Below are 20,224 nucleotides of genomic sequence, written 5' to 3' on the forward strand. Positions count from 1 at the left end.
AGCTTTTTTGGTGCTGCCACTGTCAACTCGTGAAGCATTCCTGACCTGCTCTCAAGTTGCCATAGGCAGCAGGATGGGAAAACTGAGCTTCACAGCTGCATCGAGGAACTTCCATTTCAGTCAAAATAAAGCACATTCCAGTGGCAACATCAAGGTCATCTTCAAGGGGATCCACAGTGACCGGAGGGAGTGACTTCTATAATCCGCAAAATTGCTTCATTGGGGAATGTGACTGATGACACATCTTGGAGGGAGGGGAAAACAGGGTCAGAGCCAAAGCATGAATTAAGTGAGGTCATAGTTGACTTCACTTGGATCGTGCCAACATGAAGCTCCTAATAAATAACTACATTTCTTTTGAAGCTTGGCTTGAGACTCTTGATTTAATTAGGAGGTCGGAACTTTGACAGCCACATAATACTGGCTCATATTTAAGTGGTCAGGCACTAGGTTTAAATGATTGATGTATAATTGTTTCAAGCACATTTGAGTAAGGAGAATATTTGTAACGTAGAAATTATTATATATTATGTAAAGATCTCACTTCCTAAAGAAGATGTGAATACTGGGAAAGGTGAAAATAAACAAAAGAATATGAAAACCAGTAGAAAGGTAGTTGCACTCAGTTATAGTTGCAATGGGTGCACTAATAAAAGACCTGAAAGGTAAGATTCAGGATAATTCATCCTGGACAAAACCTGTCTACATTGTGGGTAAACATTGACAATTACTTGATAGCACATAATCAATCAAATTCATCAATAAAGTTGTTTTTGAATTTTGCAACAAATATATAATACTTGTTTTTCCAATTTATCCAATAAACTATAAAACTATAAATAAAATCTTGCTTAACTATTTGAGATAAGCTAAAAACAAATTTCAATTTTATTCTAGCAGTTAGTAGTATTCATCTTTTTTCTTTTCTTTAAACTGATTTCCTTTAAAAAATGAATTGGGTAAGTGCTTGGAACTGTAATATTTTAACAATTGGAACTAGGATACATTTTGCAAAACTGCAGCGTGCTTGCAATATAAAGTGGAATGAAATAAATAATCAGAAACATATCACATAGCTCACTCACACTAAAAACATAATTTTAGAGATATAAGTAGAGAGTTTTGGGCTTAGACAATTTAGAATGTCACCATCTTCAATCCGAACTAGGTATAGTACCTAAAAGCTGCTACAATGTCCACCTGTCAATGAATACTTCAGTTTGAACCACAACGACACATGAGCTCACAATAGACACAAACGTATGGTAAACCGCTCCAAACGTGACTGCACAAAATACAACTTCAGTAATAGAGTGGTCAATGCCTGGAATGCACTACCTGATTGTATGGTTTCTTCCCCAAACCCCAACAAATTTAACCTTAGATTGTCCACTCACCCCATTCCTAAGCGGTCTTTAAGGGGTGTGTATAAGCGCACCAGAATGCCTACCGTCCCTGTCCTAATATTTGTATTCATTTCATGAATTCATAATCATGTCTATACTTATATCTGTTATCTAATTCATGTTTGACAAAATAAATAAAATGACCATAAAAAATAAAAGGATGTCTAGAGAAATTTAGGCTGTAAAAAGTCTTGAAGAATAGCATTCTCCGCAATCTAGGATCTAGTAGATTACCTGCAAATAGCAATAGCAATAGCAATAGCAGTTAGACTTATATACCGCTTCATAGGGCTTTCAGCCCTCTCTAAGAGGTTTACAGAGTCAGCATATTGCCCCCACAGTCTGGGTCCTCATTTTACCCACCTCAGAAGGATGGAAGGCTGAGTCAACCTTGAGCCGGTGAGATTTGAACCGCTGAACTGCAGCTAACAGTCAGCTGAAGTGGCTGCAGTACTGCACTCTAACCACTGCGCCACCTCGGCTCTTCGATATGATCAGTGCTCTGCAATTTACAGTATCCTTGCTTAGAAGTGACTTAGAATTACTTAGAAGTAATGCTTTACCTTCCATAGATGTTGTTTCAGAAGGTTTAGTTTGGCTTCATGATCTCCTGCTCGGTATCTGAATATGGATGTTTGGATATCATGCAGAGCATGTGTCACTGCAAAGACTGCATTGTAGACACTGTAGCTGTGGCTAGTCATGCCCATCTCAAATACAGTTGAAGGAAGATTTCCCAGTTTTTCTTCACCAGTGCAGATGCCTGAATCTTCCTCCCCATTCATGGAATTGGAGAAGGAACATTCAAATGCATTTTCCCAGAAGAGCTTGATAATGGCATCTTCCTTTTTCATGTTAGGCTTTCTCATCTGAAGAAATTCCTGGAATCCCAAAACCTCCCCTGAGTGAATTGCAAAGGAGAGAGCACCGTGGAGGAAGTCTATGTCGTCATTCCTTTGGAAGGGAAGTGATGTGAAATGCATCTGAGCTGTCAGCACCCACACTTTAACTTTTTCCAATAATGGTACATCTTCCACTTGGGATATGGTGGGGATTATCCTCAAAATAATCATATCTTGGGTAACTTAGCTCGGATTTTAGTATTTAGGCGAGAGGTCTTCTTATCTCTTTTAGTGTCAATCACGCCGTTCCAGTCACCCAATAGTATACAAGACTTAAAGTCCCACTGTACTAATTTAGCATGAAGATTTCTATAGAATCCGTCTTGCTGTTGATTAGGAGCATAAATTCCCAAAAGTAATTCTTTTTCCCTTCTAAGATTAAGTCTAGCGCGATATATCTTCCAAAGGGATCTGCTTCAATTAGTTCAGCCTTAATGTCTTTTCTTAAGTATACAACTATACCATTTTTCTTTTCCGTAGCAGAGGTCACAAAATGTTGACCAAGTTTGGGGTTAAACAAATATGTTGATGTAAAACAACCTGCACCTTTTCATTTATCTCCGGAGTTGAGCCATAGATGAACTGAAGAAAGAGATGGAAAAGCAAGATAGAGGGAAAATCATCTTCAAGGTTAGGCAAAACAAAAGCCAAGGATTAGAAATTAAAATGGTGATTTCAAGCTTCCATTGTAGCCATACTTTGCATGTGACAATGAAAGTGTTAAGGGAAGTAACTGAGAAATTATGAAATGTCTAGTTTTCCATGGAAATACATGAGCAGAAGATATGTAGAATTTAATTACATATTGTGACGTTTTGTCAGTCCCTGCCTAAGAAAGTCTGCTCTAATGAAATTGATTCAGTGGTAATGTTTCCATCAGATCATACTGCATTTCATGGAACAAGTATATCTGCATCTTATTAATAAAGCAGAACTTAGTTTGCAACCTCTAGTTTTGAATATGATACATGTTGAAAACAATTACTTTCAGAGATAATAAAGTGCACGCAACAGGTTCAGTGGTCTATTAGTTTGCAGATTGTTTGGGTCTAGTATATTTATTTTTATACCCTATGAATTTTAACTGGTTTCTTTCTCCACAATTCAATTTACAAACTGCATTTTTCTTCTCCTTTTATTTCACATTTTTATTTCATTTCTTTCTTTTTATAAAGAGCATGTAAGAGAAAGGATTACTTTAAAATTTAAGATAACAATAATGTTGATGCTATGATTTTTGGCAGCTGCCAAAAAAGCCAACACAGTTCTAGGCTGCATAAACAGAGGAAAAGAGTCAAGATCACGTGAAGTGTTAATACCACTTTATAATGCCCTGATAAGGCCATACTTGGAATACTGCATTCAGTTTTGATCGCAACAATGTAAAAAAAATATGTGGAGACTCTAGAAAGAGAGCAGAGAAGAGCAACAAAGGTGATTGGGGATCTGGAGACTAAAACATATGAAGAACGGTTGGAGGAACTGGGTATGTCTAGTTTAATGAAAAGAAGGACTAGGGGAAACATGATAGCAGTGTTCCAATATCTCTGGGGCTGCCACAAAGAAGAGGGAGTCAAACTATTATCCAAAGCACCTGAGGGTAGAACAAGAAGCAATGGGTGGAAACTAATCAAGGAGAGAAGCAACTTAGAACTGAGGAGAAATTTCCTGACAGTTAGAACAATCAATCAGTGGAACAACTTGCTTCCAGAAGTTGTGAATGCCCCAACACTGGTGTAGGGTTTCCTGCCCAGGCAGGGAGTTGGCCTAGAAGACCTCCAAGGTCCCTTCCAACTCTGTTATTCTATTTCACAGTTTGTTTATATAATAACCCTTGAAATAAGTGGAGATATAAAACAAGGAATATCAAGTAAGATAGTCTATGAGAAGTCTAAGCATCTCTAACCCAAAAAGAATGATATCAAACAGGTAAACAATTTACAATAAAAAGAATAAACTGGGCCTAAGTAAGCCTATTAATAATATATAACTAATTAAATCAAGCAAACTAAATAGTTTAAGCCTTTGCAAGATACAATGGACTCATTTATTCCCTGACTCTCTCACCCCATGACAAACGAACATTACAGGAAGGAAAAAATGAATGACTTCAAAAACTTCATTTTTTCTCTGCTGGTATTGTACCTGTGGCATCTTGTAGAGGGATAGGATGGTGTCCAGGTGGTCTCCAACTGCAGATGTTGGTCCTCCAATGACAGCTATTGGTCTTTTCTGCATGTCACACCTGTAGTTTGGGATGAATCTCTCCTGGCTGGAGAACAGTTCTAACAAGGCACGATAGGTCCACGTGGGATTAAAATAGCTGTTATAGATATGGAAGCCCAGGGTGTGATTGGGTAAAATGTGAGAGTTTTCATTGATCTCCTTGACTGCAAATTGCAAAGCTAAGAATTGCTGATACATTGGTGTCATCACTCTGAAAGGAAAATCATACACATAGTTCAAGAAATGACAATTAGCAGAGTTCAATTGTAACAGATTTTTAAAGAATTGTTATTCATGTCTGTGAATGTGGGGAAATATTGTCACTTTCAGCTGGATGTTTCTCACCAATTTTTACAAGCTCAGCACTGTAAACATTTGATATCTAATGGTTAAACTAATGATTTCTGCCCCCCCCCTTGCATAAATTCTTTTGTAATGCTATTTTCAACTGGGAAATAACTTTGGAGCACGTGATATTTGAAATACATGGTGTTGAAGCACATACCAGCACAGTGGTTTCTTAAAATACTTTGTTCATTTTTTTTTGCATATTAACATGAAATCACAATTTAGCCAGATTCTTTATTTTTATCTGTTTAGTTTTCAATTTTATCCTGATCATCATTACAGTAAAAAATTCTAAACATTAGTATGTATTGAATAAAATATAATTCATTATCTAGATTTATGAAAGGGACACAGATGTGTTCCCTTCTTTGAAAATATCTGTTGGACCCACAAAATGTTAGGGTGATGGGAAGTCACAGCTCAACAAATATAAATTTGCATATATAATTTTTTCTCATTAGTTAAAATGTTATTCACTGCCTATGAGGAAACCATCTCAGACAAGATTCCATATGAATATGTGTATCTGTGTTTCAAATAAAATTACAGGATTTCATCAAAGAGATTACTAGAAGGTGTTTCACTGAAGTCCATCTCTGTATAGAATATGTAGATTTTAGACAAAATGCCTATGACAACGAAGTCCCCAGGCTCATATTGCTGGTGAAGAAAAGGGAGAGGTTCACTTATGCTTCATTTAGCATTGGAAATCATGCACACCACTCAGGGTAAAAGCACTATAATTAATGCTTCAAATACCACCATGCTGAATGAAGCAGCTTTTCTTTAAGCCAATTCATGTCTCCCAGATCTGTCTTTCATTAATTCAGATGGGCCAAGTCCCAGCATAAGTCACAATGATCAGAGTTCAGAATCCAGTTTGGAATATTGAGTTCAGAATCCAGTTTGGAATATTGTGTTGCATTTTCTCATTACCTTTTTATTTTGTTGTATTTCATTTCTGTTCAACCTGCTTGAGGGCCATGAGGCACTCAGAAGTTATTATGGTTAAATGGATAATTATAGAGAAAGAATTACCAACTGAACATTATAAATACATCATAAATAGGAAAGCTCATTGGATATTTCCCATCAAAAATCTTTGTTTTTGTTTTCCAGGGAATTAGGTGATAACCCTTTTTGAAGTGGTTCAATCATATTCCTGGAATTGAAAGTGGACATTGAAGTATAATTAAACTAGTAATTAAAGATAAATTTAAAGGTTTCCCTTGCACATATGTGATAGACGTTCCCAACTCTAGGGAGCAGTGCTCATCTCCGTTTCAAAGCCGAAGAACCAGCGCTGTCCGAAGACGTCCCAGTGGTCATGTGGCTAGCATGACTAAATGCCGAAGGTTCACGGAGCACTGTTACCTTCCCACCAAAGTTTTCTACTTACATTTTTATGGGCTTTCAAACTGCTAGGTTAGCAGAAGCTGGGACAAGCAACGGGGGTTCACTCCATTATGCGGTGCTAGGGATTCGAACCACGGAACTGCCGACCTTGCTTGTTAGATCGGCGGAAGGAAAAAGCAGAGGCGTCTGAGGTAACCTTAACCAACTCTTTATTACAGGCAAGAACGAATGCAGATGGTAGACTGGCACCTCTCCTCCGTCTGACAGCTTTTTATATGGAGCTGTCAGACGGATGAGCCAATAGCCTCGTGTATGACAGCCCGGCAACTCGCAGGCGCGCCTGATTGGCTAAGGCGCGCCTGGCTGCTGCCGAGCTGTCATTCGTAAGTCCTCGGACTTACGAGGCTATAACACTCCTTCCCCCCCAGTGATGCGCATGCGTCAGAGATGGTGCAGGCGTAGTCGCATAAGTAGGTGGGGGGACGGCGGACACGCCCTGAACGCCTCAGTTGGTCTGCAGGCGTCGACTGGTGAGGATGTCCCTGTAAGAGCTCCTCCCTGCGGGGAGTGGAGCTCCAGGTGACGTCACTGGAGCGGCCTAACTGGGAAGGCGGAACCCAAGGACGAGGTAGGCCGGGTGAAGGGGCACGGCCGCGGATGGCGGCGAATTTGGAACAGGCCGGTAGGTGGCCTGGGGCTGGGGAAGGCCGGGCCGAAGAAGGCCTAACTGGTTGGGAACGGGCATTGCGGGCTTGGTTGGAGAGGTGGAGGAAGGGCTGATAAAGGGCGGAATTGACCCGGAGGCCCTGGTAGGCTGGCCTGAATGTGCGAAGGCCATCGGATGGTCGGATTGCGGCAACTGTTGCGGAACTGGGGCTGGTTGCGAGGCATCGGTGGCCGGTCTCTGCGTGTCGAGTTGAGCTGGATCATCTGGGTTGTGGCGGTGTCTTAATTGATCCAGGTGTCGCCGCCACTCGGTGCCATTGGATAGTTGGGCCCTGTAGGAGACAGGTCTTGTTACTTCGGTGATGGTGGCTGGCACCCACCGAGGGTCCCCAGAGTAGTTGCGAGCCCATACTGTGTCCCCGGGAAGGAAGGAACGGGAGGGAGACCCCAGGTTGCCAGGCTGAATTCCTGAATAGAGGGGGTGTAGTCTATCCAGGGTGGTCCGCAGACGACGACCCATCAGCAGCTCCGCGGGGCTTTGCCGTGTTAGGGGGCAAGGTGTGGAGTGCTGTGCCATTAGGTAAGCGTCCACCCTTGCCTGCCAGTCGCCTCGGTTCATGTGGCCCAAAGCCTCCTTGGGCGATCGGACCGCCCTTTCCGCCCGGCCATTGCTGGCCGGATGGTAAGGGGCAACTGGTGCATGGTGGATTCCTTGGGCGGCCAGGAATGATTGGAAGGCGGCGGATGCAAATTGCGGGCCGTTGTTGGACACCACTGTGTCCGGCAACCCATGGGTAGCGAACAACCGTCGCAGGGCCTGCACCGTGCTCTCAGCTGTGGTGGAGTGCATTAAGACCAGCTCCACCCAGCGGGAGTAGGCATCCACAGCCACCAAGAATACCTGGCCGTGGAAGGGGCCCATAAAGTCCAGGTGAATGCGGGACCAGGGCCCGCGGGGCATCTCCCACTCCTGGGAGGGGGAGGAGGGGGGAGATGGGCAGGATTCCTGGCAGGGAACGCAGCGGGCGACCCAGGCCTCTATCTCGGTGTCCAGGCCGGGCCACCACACATAGCTCCGGGCCAGCGCCTTCATGCGCGTGACCCTGGGGTGATCAGCATGGAGCCGCTGTAGGACTTGGGTGCGGAGGACCGATGGGATGACCACACGGTCGCCCCAGAGAAGGCAGCCTGAGTGGAGAGAAAGTTCCAACTGATGGGATTTGAAGGCCCGGCAGTCTGGGAGGACAGCCTCTGTAGGCCAACCCCTCAGGACCCATGCCATGACTTGAGAAAGGACAGGGTCAGCTTGAGAGTGGGAGGCCACGTCAGTTGAGGTCAGGGGAAGGTCCAGCTCAGCGATGGAGAGGACCGACAGGCAGGGAACCGGCTGGGGGTCCTCGCAGGGAAGGGGGCAGCGGCTAAGGGCATTGGCGTGCCCTAGATGCTTGCCCGGACGGTAGCATAGCGCGTAGGAGTACGCGGCTAGGAACTCCGTCCAGCGGGTCATCCTAGGGGATAGGATGGGAGGGGTTGGCCTATCACCAGCCAGAAGCCCAAGGAGAGGCTTGTGGTCAGTGTAGAGTGTAAAGTGCCGACCATAGAGATAGTCGTGGAACTTTTTAACCCCAGACACCGCAGCCAGAGCCTCCTTGTCAATCTGGCTGTAGTTCCTCTCGGCGGAGGAAAGTGTCTGGCTTTGTCGATGGCATAGACTAGGGTGACTTTAGGCTTACCAAGGAGCCGCTGCCTAAGGAATATATCCTTGAGGCCACAAACAAATTGCTCCACTAGATTGTCCTCTAAGTCAGGAAAGTCACATTGGGCCACGGCGACTCGCAGAGCCTGTAAGAATTGGTTCACGGATTCGGATGGCTTCTGCACTCGCCGGCGGTAGGTGAAGCGGCGGGCGATCTGAGACGGGGTCGGGGCATAGTATGCTTGGAGTCCCTCAGTTAGTTCCTCCCAGGACAGATCGTATACAACCTGCGGGGCTGCGAATGAGCGGGCCCTCGCGAACATCTCGGGTCCGCAGGCGGTTAAAAAGAACCCGCACTTCCTGGCTTGAGCGTAGCCTTGCCGGTTGTTGGCGATTAGGAAGCACTCAAACCGCTCTAAAAAGGTGGCCCAGGACTCCCCGGAGGCTCCAAACAGAGCGAAGGCTGGCATGCCGGCCATAGCAGTTCGCGGCTGAGGTGGCGCGGCGGCTGAGGCGATTTGAGGCGCGACTTTTTTTTTTGTCCGGTCTAAGCGCCTAAACACGATCGTTGCTTGCCCTCTAGGTCGTGCTCAGAGCCCGTGATCCCACCGCTCGTCGCCAGTGTTAGATCGGCGGAAGGAAAAAGCAGAGGCGTCTGAGGTAACCTTAACCAACTCTTTATTACAGGCAAGAACGAATACAGATGGTAGACCGGCACCTCTCCTCCGTCTGACAGCTTTTTATATGGAGCTGTCAGATGGATGAGCCAATAGCCTCGCGTATGACAGCCCGGAAACTCGCAGGCGCGCCTGATTGGCTAAGACGCGCCTGGCTGCTGCCGAGCTGTCATTCGTAAGTCCTCGGACTTACGAGGCTATAACATTGCTGATCGAAAAGTTCAGTATCTTAGCCACCGAGCCAGTGTGTCCCTTTTAAATTAGTAATTACATTGAGGATATTATCAATATGTAATCAAAAGTTCTACAAAATAAGAAAGAAAACAGAACTGAAAGAAATATAAAACACTGACATTTATTTAGTATCAGTTTATCTAAGTTACCAAGGAGACTTCTCTGTGTAATGTGTCTTCATGCTTCTGGAATTAAGGAGAAACTTCCTAACAGTGAGAACAATTAACTAGTTGAACAGCTTGCCTTCAGAAGTTGCATGTGCTTCAACACGGGATTTTTAAGACGAGACTGTACAGCCACTTTTCTGAAATTGTTTAGGGTTTCCTGCTTGAGCAGGGAGTTGGACTAGAAGACCTCCAAGGTCCCTTCCAGCTCTATTCTAATTGATTGATTGATTAATATGGAAAGAATAAGAATGCACTGGATATGTTGGCATGCATATTTTAACATATCAGACAAATCTGGACATCTTTTAATATTACAATTTTAATATTTATATTAAATATTTTAAATAATAATCAGTGTGTTTCTAATTTGATTTATTTTGTGCTACCAAGTAATTGTCAATTCTTAGTAAATGCATAGATATATTCTCCCAATGATGATCTGCCTCAAATCTGGTCTCTCATGTCTTCTAATGGTAACACAGATTGGACAACCATTTGACTGAATGGTATTGGGTCTCCTTCTTGAGCAAGGGAATTGGACTAGAAGATATTCAAGGCCTCTTCCAACTCTCTGTTATTCTGTTATTCTCACTGTCAGGGTTACTGTCAAGTAACACCCCCAACAAAAGAAGAGTCTGAGGCTTGAAGTTCCTCAAAGTTCCATTTTATTAGAGAGGTCATATTGGGACATCTGGGAAAACCCGAATCTGAAAGTTTCCAGGTTTTCTCCACCCAAATGAAAGTCCAAATCCCTGCCCAGCACCCACATGTACATCACATGGCCCAATCAGGCACCTTCCCAACTGGAGATGCCTCCCAGTCATATCCTTCCAGGTGCAGGGCATGGTGTCCTTGACTCTCTGAGAAAGGAATGTTATTATGACTGTATATCTGCCATACTCCATATAATCCCCCCTCCCATTTTCTCACAACATTAAATGTGGCCAGCCTGAAGGCCCAATGCAAAAGATTCCAGGCATGACACTCACCTCCCTGCTCTTCATTCTATTTGCTTTCTTCCATTTCCAGCTTCTTCCTCTTTTCTTAGCATTAATTCAATCCAAGTGTTTATTTTATATTTCTTAGATAATGTAAGCAATATTTTAAAGGGTTAGCTCGAAACTGCACTAGGTTGGAAGAACAACTTCTACTCATATGATGTGGGTTTGTCCTTTTGTCAACTCACTTGACTTAATATCAATCATCTTGTCAGTATTTTCAATGACCTGAAGATAACAGCTTATATGGCAAAAGTGTATAACTAACTGTTATATCAAAAATTAAATTTACTGAGAATGGTGGATACAGACAGATTAACAGATGCTAAAATGACCTAAACCTCAAACTTATAATCTTTGACAATATGTACTTGGTTTCCATTTATGAATTGGTTGCTCATGAAGTAACAGAAAGGCAGAGCTGTATTATTCAGTAGTCAAAGTTTAATGTTTGTTATTTCAAATTGAGATAAAGTATTACCAACCAGCTATACTCAATATAGAATAGAATAGAATTCTTTATTGGCCAAATGTGATTGGACATACAAGGAATTTTATTTTCCTTCTTTGGTGCATATGCTCTCAGTATACATAAGGAAAATAAAATAGAATGCATTCATCAAGAATCATAAGATATAACACTTAGTGATAGTCATAGGTTACTAATAAGCAGTCGACTTATACTAAGAAACAAATAAAATAATGTAAATTTTAAGGATACAAGCAACATGGTTATAGTCATAAGTGAAAAAAGATAGATACTAGGAAGGAAGATAAGAATAATGGTAATACAGCCAGTAGATAATTTGACATCTTTGTGGGGATTAGTTGTTTAGCAGAGTGATAGCATTCGGGAAAAAAACTGTCCTTGTGTCTAGTTGTTCTCGTGTGCAGTGCCCTGTAGAGTCATTTTGTGGATAGAAGTATGTGTCCTAGATTCTGATTTTCTGGGGTTCTTAAAGCAGGTATGGAAATGAAAAATAATTTCTACAAAACCTGGAAGCTTGTATGAAAAACATGGAATTCCACACTCCAGCAGGTTCTTTTACAGAATTGCAAGTTCCAAGGAATGTTTGAAAATGTACCCTGTTCAAATCTTCAAGGCATTCTATTTAATTCCATTTTTTGACATTTTGTTTACAAGCTAGGCAATAAATAATTCCAACATTCGTATTCACATATACTGAGGAATATACTCCAAAAAGTTCAACAATGCTTACAACAATACATGAGTATAGGATTGGTGATTCTTTTTTTTAAAAAGGAAAGGCTATCCAGTATTATATTCTTGCCTTATATTTTTTACTCTTAGCTGTTCTTTCTTGTTGTGATCAGGCCTCAACATAAGAATGTAGCATTTAGGGGAAAAGATACAAATCAATAAACCAGCACTGGAAGTTATAATTGAGAAGATCTCCACAGCAACCATATATTTTCCCTTGGTGCTCAAGTATGTTGGAATAAAGGACAACCAGACACTACAGAAGGCCAACATACTGAGGGTGATAAACTTAGCTTCATTGAAAGCATCAGGCAATTTCCTTGCCAGGAAAGCCACTGTAAGGCTAACAAAGGCAAGGAAGCCCATATATCCCAAGACACAGTAGAACATGTAGGCGGATCCTTCGTTACATTCCAGAACTATTTCTTCTGCCATGGATCTCATGTCAACATCTGGGAATGGGGGAGAGGTGGAAAGCCATGTAGCACATATAATACCCTCAATAAAGGAGCAGCAAGATACTATGAAGAAGCCTAGTCTTTTCCCCACCCATTTGCTCATCTTGGAACCTGGCTGGGTGGATATGAAAGCTATAACCACAATGATGGTTTTGGCCAAAACACAAGAAATGGCCACTGAGAATATAATGGCAAAAGCAGTTTGACGAAGGATGCACATCACTTTGGAAGGTTGGCCAATGAATAATAAAGAACAAAGGAAAGACAACATGAGAGCAACAAGGAGGATATAGGTGAGAGTTAGGTTGTTGGCTTTGACTATGGGAGTATCTTGATACTTAACAAATATCCAAAGAACTACAGCAGTGATTGAAGAAAAGAAGAGAACAAAACTGGTCAAAACTATTCCCAAAGTTTCTTCATACGTCAAGAATGTTACAGCTTTGAAGAGACATAAGTCCTGATTCTGATTTGGATACTGATCTTGTTGACATTTCAAACAATCATTCATGTCTGCAAAGAAAATCAGATTAGAAATATGATGGTCTTGGAGATGCATTAAAAGGAGCAAATGAAAGGCCTGTGATTAGGGCAGCTAGCTTAATATCTAAAAGATGAAGTTTTGTAATTTTCCTAAACTATTCTGTAGTTTCTGCAGTCAGAAAGGACTAAGAGAAGATTTGCCATTCAAGAATTTTGGGAGGTCAAATGGGAGCAGGTTAAGTTCATTTCTGAAAACAAAAAGAAAAAGAATAACTTGTTGTTTAACACATGATTGTAGATAAACATTGATTTTAATAATTCTGGTTGACATGGACATAGGTGTATTATATTTATGAATTTGTGCTTTATTAGTCACTAACTGATAACCTGGTGAAGCCTAGATATGTATTTATCCCAATCATATATTAGAGGGAGCCCCCTTGTGAAGTACTGTGAAGCCATTACTATGGCAACTCCACTGTGCTGTACAGGACAAGACATTTTAAGGTACAACAGGCTTATCTTAACAGAACTTGAATCCAAAATGCACATTATCACTGTCAAAAGTACTGTGACTTGCAACTATAGATATAATTCAGTCGTTTTCATTTCAGCAGCCCTGACGTTCTAGAGTTATGTTGAAACACACACAGACACACACACACACCGAGAGGTGTTAGCGGTGTCTTACCCCCACAGTATTTGTTTCCAGAGAATAAGTCATCTATGTACCAATTTAGTTGAAATAATTTTGTATTTATTTATTTCTTTAAAACAGATGAGAGGACATGCATGCAAACCCTTGCTCATGATGCTAATAGATGTAGTTCAAGAAACTGCAGAGTCAGGGGTGAGATTCAGCTGAGTTGGACCAGGTCGGGCGAACTGATAGCTCCGACAATCAGCTGGGGAGGAAACCAGTTCGTTCCAATGATCAGGTGGGCTCACCCACCCATCCCTGCCCTTTACTTACCTATATCCTCTCAGCTGATTTGCACAGCACAGCGGATTGCCATGCCTTAGCTGTGTTACTCCCCAGAAGTAGCATGGAAGGTACGTTTTGTTAAAACTATGCACCCGTGGGGAGCGTGCATCAGATACATGCATGTGTAGAGTGGACATGCGTGAAGCACATTATCACTGAACTGGTTGTTAAACTGGCAGAGAGGTGAAATCAAAGTTCGTCTGGAAAAGTAATTATTAACAGTAGTGCTACATGCTATACAGTTCATAAGCAAAAACAATAATTTGTTTTCTAAGTGAGGGATGATCCCCAAACTTCAAGTAATATATTAGCATTCTACAGTATATGACAACTCTTACCTTCCTGGTTGGCAATCTTCCCTTCTGGACACTTAAGGCAATCATAGCAGCAAAATGGCTTCCCTTCTAATTTGTTCTTACTATATCCTGAATGACATTTGCTATTACAGAGAGAAAGTGGCTGGGACTGTCCATAAAGAGAAGAGAATGAATGTGATTGTCAGAAAATGCTTCTGAATGAACCAGACTAGATAGACTAATATTTATAAACTTACCTCCTATTACTTCCTATTGGTCATTGTATGGTTTAATATTTAGTGTTAATTAGAGAATATTTTGTGTTAATTAGAGAAACAGAATAGGGGGTATTGAGACAGATACAAAGAGAAAGAAAATGAGAGAGAGAGAGTGCAGAGGAAGCATGGTGGTAGGATGTTAATGAAAACTTAAGGAATGAAAACTTACTGAAAACTAAGAAAGAATGCAGTGATTTAGTAGTTTGCATAGTTAGACAATGGCTATGAACTACTCTGTTTTTAAACAATACATTCAAAGGATGAACAGAGGTAGATGCAAACATTTTGTATGGACTCATCAGTACCTACATTACAATAACACAAAATCAGCCTCAAATATAAGATCTAACAAGAACATTAATTAATTAATGTGGCCTATAACTTATGGAAGAAAGTAGACAGGATCTTTGATAATTCCTCTCTGGACAAGGAGAGGATTTGAGATCACCCACATGTGCTCATCAGACTTGAATACTTTCCCCCATGTTCTTGTATTTTATCTTCTTTAAGTTTTTTTTAAAGGAGTGAAATGATGAGATTTTATAGATTTACTATAGTTGTTGTGAAGAAAGTCTATTCTTTACATGCTTCTCATTTTTTCATATATACTGTTTACTATAGTAAATCTATAAAATCTCATCAATATGTATGTATGTATGTATATATGTATGTATAAATCAGAATTGTGCTGATAACAAGGCAACATAAAAAAAATGGCTTTCTGCCTGGATGGCTCCCAGAGTGATCCGATAGACAGAAAAGGGAAGCAGTATGCTCCCTCCCATATTTGGGTATACCATGGGTTGTGACACAATACATACATACATACATACATACATACATACACACAGAGAGACACACACATATATACAGTACACACAGACACAGACACAGACACAGACACACAGACACACAGACACACACACACACACACACACACACACACACACACACATATATGTTGTATTTGTGCTGATAAATAAATAAAGGGAGAGTAGTATAGATCTATTTCAAGCTATTTAGCTCTCATCAGCTAGCCATACCCTTACTGGGATTGGAACCTGTGCTGTATTGCATCTTAGGCAGATGTGTTAACCATTAAGCCACAGAGTTCCTCTCCTTATCAGCTGACCCAGGGAGAAAGGTATATATTTAAAGTCACAACCCCTGGTATGCCCAAATATGGGAGGAGGTTCACTGCTTCCATTCTGTCCATCGGCTCGTCATAAGAGACCATCCAGACAGAAACCCAATATTTTTTACTGTTGCCTTTGTTGCATTTGTGTTGTATTTGTGCTGATAAATTCATTCATTCATTCATTCATTCATTCATTCATTCATTCATTCATTTCTACTTTTTCCATACTTTTAGTTTTTTTACTCTTAAAAGGGAAAGGTGAATACATGTACCATAAGATAAGGGGGGGAAAGACACAAAACAATGTTGACAAGCAGTCTATAGAAGGTTTTTTGATTCAAAGAATGCACTAGAATTTCTCACTGAGCAACTTATGAAAAAATCATTTAACATTAGACTGCATTCTTCCACATATTCCTTAAACCCTTGTTCCCATTTGACATCTGTCTACGCTATAAGGAAACATATCTAGTCATTACAACTAAATGACAGATTGTGTAGGGTTATCCAAATAGGGAATAAAAAAAGTAATTAAGGATGTTGCATTAACTATTTCTACTCACATCCTAAACTCGTATTCTTAGTTGATCAGAATGAGATATTGTATTGCAAATCCAGGTAAGAAAATCATACACAGGCATGCGATTCTGTTGGTTTGGATTGTTTCAGGCAAACCTGTAGTTCCAGCTATCAGCTGGGGGCGAACCGATTCTCTCTGACTTTGAAGTCGGCCCTGCTGCCTCCCCTGCACTATACTCACCTATATTTCCTTTCCTGAAATCCAGCTGATTGGCGCAGCAGAGTGGATTGCTGCACCTCAGCTGTTTTCCTCACCAGCAGTAATAGTGAAGGTGAGTTTTCGGTAAACTGTGCATGCATATGTTGCACACGCTTGTGCTGTGTGCACAAAATGCGCACTCAGCAAACTGGTTGTTAAACCAGTAGGATCCCACCCCGATCATACATCGAAGTTTTCTACACCTCAATCTGTCATTAACACAATATCACACTAGCTGATAATCAATAGATAGTTGGGAAGATTTTCTAAAGCTAACCATATGGCCTAGAGAGAGAATCAGAAACCATGTTGTTTCTGAATGTAAATATTAGTAAAATCAGTAATTCCTGTGTGGTTTTATTAGTGGAATAATTATCATATATAGTTGAATTTAACTTCGGTGGCATAGCTGGTTAAACCTCCTTGGCCACACAATCGATTTCTCAGAAGAAGAGAATATTTCTCTTTTGGATATCATGGGATTTATCCCGCCAACTCTGACTCGCAGGAAAGACCGGTTTGGGAAAGTAATCCAATTTACAATGTCAAATCCAACCTCTAACTCACCATTCTGATTGAAGGAAATCATATCTCCTGCATCATTGTTAAACGAGATCCTTCTCACAAAGTGGTTGAGCTAAATTGAAAAACATTTTTTTAAAGAAAAACCAGATAAATATACCAAGAAGTACAAAAAATAATGTAATTTTTCTTTTGAGGAAGACAGATAGGAGGATATCAGTGTAACACTAGTTGATGAAGCATATTATAAATTAATTCATGTTAATTGAGTTATTATTTTTTAAATACAGTAAGACGTACAGTTGCAAAGTAATAAAAAAACCTGAGACTACCTAAAAACAGATTTAAATTAAGACTTTAAAACATCCATGATTTGAATTGTGTTTGAGGAAGTATTGATATTGGCTAATATTTGGGGTGAGGATGGGGAATTTTTTAAAATAAAATTATGCATGAACTAAACTGTAAAAAATTAGAATATATCAATTTTATAGACCAGGACATATATATGGACTATATATACATACATACACACCAGGGACGTGCAATCAGGGGAGGGAGGGGAGGCAGAGCCTCACCACTGTAATCATGAAAAGAAAAAAATGTAAAGGGAAATGTGTTTGTGTTTGTGTGTGTGTGTGTGTTTTTGTGTTTGTGTTTGTGTGTGTGTGTAAATCTGACAAAACTCTTGAATTTTGTTGGTTAGGGACAGTGGTATCAAACTCAAGTTTCGGGGACCAGATCCGGCTCACACTTAGATCTGGACCGTTCCCTATGCCAGTGAAAGTGGAGCTCAGGAGGGCTGCAAGTGGTCTTTGTGAGCTCCATTTTCACTGGCAGTGGGTTGCAAGAGGCCATCAGAGCCGAAAACAGAGGTCGGGAGCCCATTTTCTCTGGCTGAGCACCTGGGTCACCACATGTGTTCCGACATGAGTGACGTCAAACAGGCCACACCCACCCTGGCCATGCCCATCCCATCCCTTCCCCCCCCCAAGATCAAACATAACCCTGATGCAGCCCTCAATGAAGTTGAGGTTGACACCCCTGGTTTAGGACATTACCTTCCAGAATTGTTCTTTCATAAAGGAGAGTTTGGCTTTGTGGTTTTCTGTTCTGAATGTGACTGCTGATGACAACATGGCATGCAAAGCATGTGCCACCACATGGATGGCATTGTAGATGCTGTAGCTGTGGCCAGTCATGTCCATTTCAAACACAGATGTCGGAAGAGTCTCCAGTTTCTCCTTTCCAGTGCACATGACTTCTTCTTCATCAACGTCACTTATCCTGGAGTTGGAAAATGAACATTCAAATGCATTTTTCCAGAAAAGCTTGACAAAGCTATCCTCTTTGTCAAAGTCAGGGTTTCTCATCTGAACAAATTCCCGGAATCCGAACACTTTGTTTGAATGAATTGCAAAAGAGAGGGCACCATGGATGAAGTCTATCTCCTCATTTCTTATGAAGGGAAGTGAAATGAAATCTATTTGTGCTGTCATAACCCAGACTTTAACTTTTGTCCATAGCTCTGTTCCCTGCAATCTGGAAATAATGGGGAATGTTCTGAAAAGAATCATGTCATCAATTTCCCCGTGGATTATTACTACATTAGTGGTGCTTCTCATAATCACCCTGTAGGTTTTAATTCCATCTTCCATAAAGTCAAAAATGCTATTTGAATATGTTGTTGTTGGAATTCCTTCAATGAAATCAAAGCAAATACCTCTTTGGGTAAACATGGCAACTACATCATGTACAAAACTCTCACTATTCTCATTCTTTGGAGAAATTATACCAATCCATGTCCATTTAAAGTGCAGTAGCAATTGGAGAATTCCTTTGTACTGATAGTTGATATTTGGGAACATCTGTTGGTATAAAGCAGCTTCCTTTCCCTCTCTTCTCTCTGGAGTATAGCTATATATGATCTAAGCACATAGAAATAATGGGTTGGGAGGATGCATACTCAGTTTCATATATTTTTGAAGTCCCCTAAGAATATAGATGATGGAGTAGACTCCTGCGAGTCCCTTGGATAGCAAGGCGATCAAACTGACCAAACCTAGAGGAGATCAACCCTGATTGCTCTTTAGAAGGCCAGATCCTGAAAATGAAACTCAAATACTTTGGCCACCTGATGAGAATGAAGGACTCCCTGGAGAAAAGACTAATGCTGGGAAAGATTGAGGGCAAAACAAGAAGGGGATGACAGAGGATGAGGTGGCTGGATGGAGTCACCGAAGCAATAGGTGTGAGCTTGAATGGACTCCAGAGGATGGTAGAGAATGGGAAGGACTGAAGGAACATTGTCCATGGCGTTGTGATGGATCAGACACAACTTCTCAACTAACAATGACAAGAATATAAATTAAACTCAAATTCCAATTTCAAAGTTTGAATCCAGCCATACTTTATGCAGGAAGTTAGGGCATGTTAATGGACCAGAATGTTCCCAAATTCTTTCTAAGCTTTGATGATTTGGAATTCACCTGGGGAAAAAATGTTTTACTAGACCTCTAGGGTTGTTTTTTTTTCATTGAGGAATCTACTGTACAGTAGTGCATTGCTCCTTAGGCAAAACTGAATCAATAAAACTAATCTCCTAGATAGTTTGCCCCAGACAAACTATTAAATTGTCCAATATGCAATTAATGGAAGTGATTTTATTTTTTGCATCATATGAATAAGGCAGAACATATATTGTGAACAATGTGGAAAGTCAAGAAAACAAACAAATGGATCATCAAAAGAAATTGGGTACAAATGATCAGATTCAAATATCCTATTTTGGACACATTATATAAAGACCTAGCTTTCTGCAGAAGACTCTAATACTGAATCACGTGGAAGGCAAGAGAAAAAAAGGAATCAGCAGCAAGTGGAGTTGACTCTGTCGCAGTAGCAATGAGTACACCCCTGGATGATTTGAAGCACTAGGTTAGGGAAACATTGCCATGAACAACATCTATCTATGTAGTTACTAAGAATCAACACTAAATTCATGGTAAATAATCAATCATAATTAATAGATTATTTAGTTATTAACAGATATGGATGTACCCATAGTCCTCTTTGGCATCTGAAGTTAGTACTGAACTGCTCCCCAAAATTATTTTAGACCTAATGGCATAACCAGAACAATAAAAATATGAGAGTAGTGTGTGTGGCGGCATAAAAAAAAATGCAATCCTGGGTTGCATTAACAGAGGGATAGAATCAAGATCATATGAAGTATTAGTACCACCTTATCAAGCTTCAGTAAGACCACACTTACTGAATACTGAATATCTAATTTTGGTTACTGTTCTGACCCCCTTCGTTCCACACCAAAGCACACTCCGAGCCAAAGATACTTTACGCAATTTATTAACAGACAGACAGGTCCTTG

The 20,224-nt window shown here is 40.8% G+C and overlaps 1 protein-coding gene across 1 annotated transcript; it reads right to left on the minus strand.

The window, feature by feature from the left end:
• Positions 1 to 11,946: 11,946 nt before the first annotated feature.
• Positions 11,947 to 18,335, minus strand: LOC116523561 (vomeronasal type-2 receptor 26-like). The gene is made up of 4 exons (XM_032238667.1): positions 17,898 to 18,335; positions 16,882 to 16,951; positions 14,163 to 14,300; positions 11,947 to 12,869 (listed from the first exon to the last, which is right to left on the minus strand). Exons 1-4 carry the CDS (start codon positions 18,333 to 18,335, stop codon positions 11,947 to 11,949), a joined length of 1,569 nt encoding a protein of 522 aa, XP_032094558.1.
• Between the last annotated feature and the right edge of the window lie 1,889 nt (positions 18,336 to 20,224).

The sequence above is a fragment of the Thamnophis elegans genome, unplaced genomic scaffold (assembly GCF_009769535.1).
Source record: "Thamnophis elegans isolate rThaEle1 unplaced genomic scaffold, rThaEle1.pri scaffold_46_arrow_ctg1, whole genome shotgun sequence".
Lineage (NCBI taxonomy): Eukaryota > Metazoa > Chordata > Lepidosauria > Squamata > Colubridae > Thamnophis > Thamnophis elegans.

Excerpts from the sequence above, each read along its gene's own strand:
- LOC116523561 (XM_032238667.1), bottom strand. The coding sequence starts at position 18,335 with ATGACAGCACAAATAGATTTCATTTCACTTCCCTTCATAAGAAATGAG. Across the intron at positions 16,952-17,897 it reads TGAAAGAACAATTCTGGAAG|CTCAACCACTTTGTGAGAAG; the intron begins GTAATGTCCTAA and ends TTTTCAATTTAG. Across the intron at positions 14,301-16,881 it reads GATTTCCTTCAATCAGAATG|TTTATGGACAGTCCCAGCCA; the intron begins GTGAGTTAGAGG and ends CATTCTCTTCTC.